The sequence below is a fragment of the Microtus ochrogaster genome, chromosome 2, assembly GCF_000317375.1.
Source record: "Microtus ochrogaster isolate Prairie Vole_2 chromosome 2, MicOch1.0, whole genome shotgun sequence".
Lineage (NCBI taxonomy): Eukaryota > Metazoa > Chordata > Mammalia > Rodentia > Cricetidae > Microtus > Microtus ochrogaster.
In genome coordinates this window covers 55,566,219-55,569,277 of record NC_022010.1, presented here as the reverse complement: position 1 = coordinate 55,569,277, position 3,059 = coordinate 55,566,219, and the positions used below count along the sequence as shown (strand labels likewise).

At 36.2% G+C, this 3,059-nt stretch overlaps 1 protein-coding gene across 1 annotated transcript in view; it reads right to left on the bottom strand.

Moving 5' to 3' along the window:
* The window catches only part of LOC101991977 (cell surface glycoprotein CD200 receptor 1), a 121,996-nt gene that overhangs the window by 33,359 nt on the left and 85,578 nt on the right, over window positions 1–3,059 (bottom strand). Inside the window, exon 2 of the mRNA XM_026787582.1 lies at window positions 115–174. Coding sequence (XP_026643383.1) covers window positions 115–174 — 60 coding nt within the window. The remainder of the gene's footprint in view (window positions 1–114; window positions 175–3,059) is intronic.

The window sequence follows — 3,059 nt, the reverse complement described above, 5'->3', positions numbered from 1 at the left end:
AGATTCTTCCACTCCTCCTAAGTCTCTCCAGAAGCCAAAGCAGTAGTCACTGTTTCTCAGCAAGGTGAACTCTTCATTCCCCCAGTGCTGGCCAAAGATAAAGAAGAACGGTACCTTCTGTCTCAGGTAATGAACCAATCTGTGAGGTTTGATTCCCATTCATACAACTTGACTCTAGAAAATATTTAAATATTTAAGTCCTTGTAAGGCAATAATTAGAAGTTTAATCATCACTGATATTCAACACCTTGGAAATTACATTTTAATACATATTTATGAATGACTTTATTTTGTCAAATAGTTTGTACACTAACCCCTTTTTTCTTCTTTCAGCTCCTTGCCAGGTCTAGTGTAGGCATATCACATAAGATTACTTGGTTAAATTCCCTTTTCAAGTTGTCATCCCCTAATTAAAGCCACAGAGCTGGCCACAAGACAAAGATGAACAGTTCTTTCTGTGTCATTTTATTCCAATCCATACCTGAATATCTTGACACTAGAAAGTGTTTAAATAAAAGTTTTAAATATTTAAATTGCTATAAAATAGTAATTAGAAGTTGTATCATCATATGTCAACATCTTTCTCAACATTTTTTAAAAAGTTTCATTCCATACTAATCAATTATTTCCCTTTTATGGGTACCTTTATTTTTGTCAAATACTTTGCACAGTAGTCTTTCTTTCCTTCTTCTAACCCCTTGCCAGGTAGGCATAATGCATGAGCTGACTTGATTAAGCTCCTTTCTCCAGATGTCATCTATTAGGGGGATATTCAATCACCTTTAAACCTGAAGTTTACAATTGCATTGATTAAATAAAATTAACTATGGTTCAAGAGACTGAATTAGCAACTAGTTGACAGAAAGTAATCATAGAGCATCAGAGGGCATCCAGGAGAGATAAAGAGACACAGGAAGTAGTAAGGAGGGATCTGGAGTGGCACAGCTTTTTTGTTGTTGTTGTTTTGTTTCAGAAAAACTGGGATTTTTGAAGACACCAGCAAGGAGAAGTCGTTTAGTTGTGACTCTGAGCTAACAGGTTTTCAAGACAGCCTTTGAATCTTGAGTCTTATTTATAAATAGAATGGTAGAGATTTAGTTAACGCTACCTTTAGTGGCAGTGAGAGACCAGTGCCCACAGGATCAGAATTTTTGCCAGACTGCCACCCTAGTGTCTGCTGATGGAGATGCAGGCTGGGAACTGTGGAGTAACAGTCGTTGGCTGAAATAGCAGTTGATTAAGGTGCAGACACAGGGCCGAAATTTAAACTACATTTGGTGCTCCAGTGTGTGGCAGGATCACAGGGACAGAGAAGTCATGCCAGCTGGATCTGCTGCAGTTGCTGTCTGGGCCTCTCTGAATGAGCACTCACCATAGTCAGCTGCCATTTGCCAGGACTCTGGGAAAGGAGGCTCCTGCTTGGGAATTGTGAGAGGGACTTGAGTTCACAGGTCAACACCACACACAAACAGTGAGAAGTCAGCAGCTTTGGTGAGATACCTTGGAAGTCCTTTAAGGCAGAGTTAACTAATATTAAAAAGAAAAGTATTTCCAATGTTAAAAATGGAGAATATCACAATGAAGGGCACTAGAACCCTGTATAGTCTTATCATGAATGGTTTGAAAATGGAAAATATAAATGAAGAGATAAACTTTTTAGCAGGAATGGGCCTAATATTGATTGCAGTTACTATCAATTTAGTAATTAGTATTTTATCCTTAAAAAAGTAGTTGTTTGATAAATATGCCAATATGATAATTTGATTGATAAGATATAAGCCTTAGAAAAACTTATTATTGATAAGATGCAAGCTTTAGACAGATGTACCAATGAATACGAAAAAATTAGCTGATAGGATATGAGTCTTAGAACGACTTACTATTGAAAAGATAAAAGTTTTTAAAACTCTACTAATGAAAAAAGAAAACACACAGACAGAGGAATTTAGAGAAGAATCTACTTCTCCATTGCATTATGAAACTGAAAAGGAGTGGCCTAAAGTTATTAGACCTTAATTTAACCTGTTACCATACAAGAGCAGTCACCAGATGATAGGTACCCCCAACACTGGAATTTTGTAGAAATGTTAGATTTAAGGAAGAGATTTATGGAAGCTGTCATTTCATATGGTATGCATTTACTTTTTGGAAAACAGATGTTAAATTCATACAAAACTAGAAACAGAATTATTCCATAAGACTAGAAATTTTAATTACAAAAGTATTGGAAGCTGGTCCTCAGTTACAATGCAGAACATGGTGGAGAGAATAAAGCTAAGGTCACAGAACAATGAGGGAAGGATAGAGGAAATGAGATTTCCCAAGATAAGATTCTCAGTGAGAGCCAGTATGCTAATTTGCAAAGACAGTCTATATTAGATGGTAACATCTTGGTTCCATGCTATATAGCAGCTTTGAATGCTTGAGACAGGGTTGAAGAATTTGGAAAAAGGGTTGATTCATTTACTAAAATTATATGAGACCCAAAACAAGCCTTCACTGGGTTTTTTTTTAAAAGACTGACATCAGCTGCAAATAGAATGATATCAGATCCAGATGTTAAACAAATATTAATTGACTATTTGGCTTTTGTGTTAATTCATAATGCAAAAGGGTGATTAAGCTTTTAAAGGCAAGATCAGCTCCCCTAGATGAATGAATCCAAAATCCAGCTGATATTGGATATCAAGTTATGATGATATTTAGATAGGAGAGGTGATTTCTAACAATTTTAAGAAAAATTATAAGCTCATATAATTTAATTGTGGTAAAGTAGGGATTGTAAGCAAGGTGTTCCTAGAAATAAGGTTATTTCAAGAGATAATCCCAACAGAAGTCCCCAGCCTTCTGGAGTATGCATAATGCATAACAAAGGCTAGAACTGAACTACTCCACAGGCCAGCTCCACAAGGGTCAGGTAAAGAAACCCTTTGCCATCAAAAATGCCTTAGGGAAACCTCTTATAGGCACAATGTCAAATGTGGTTCAATCATTCCCAGTCAGAATTGGAGAAATCACTTCACAGAGCAATTAAAAGACTTAATACCTATTGCTAAAAC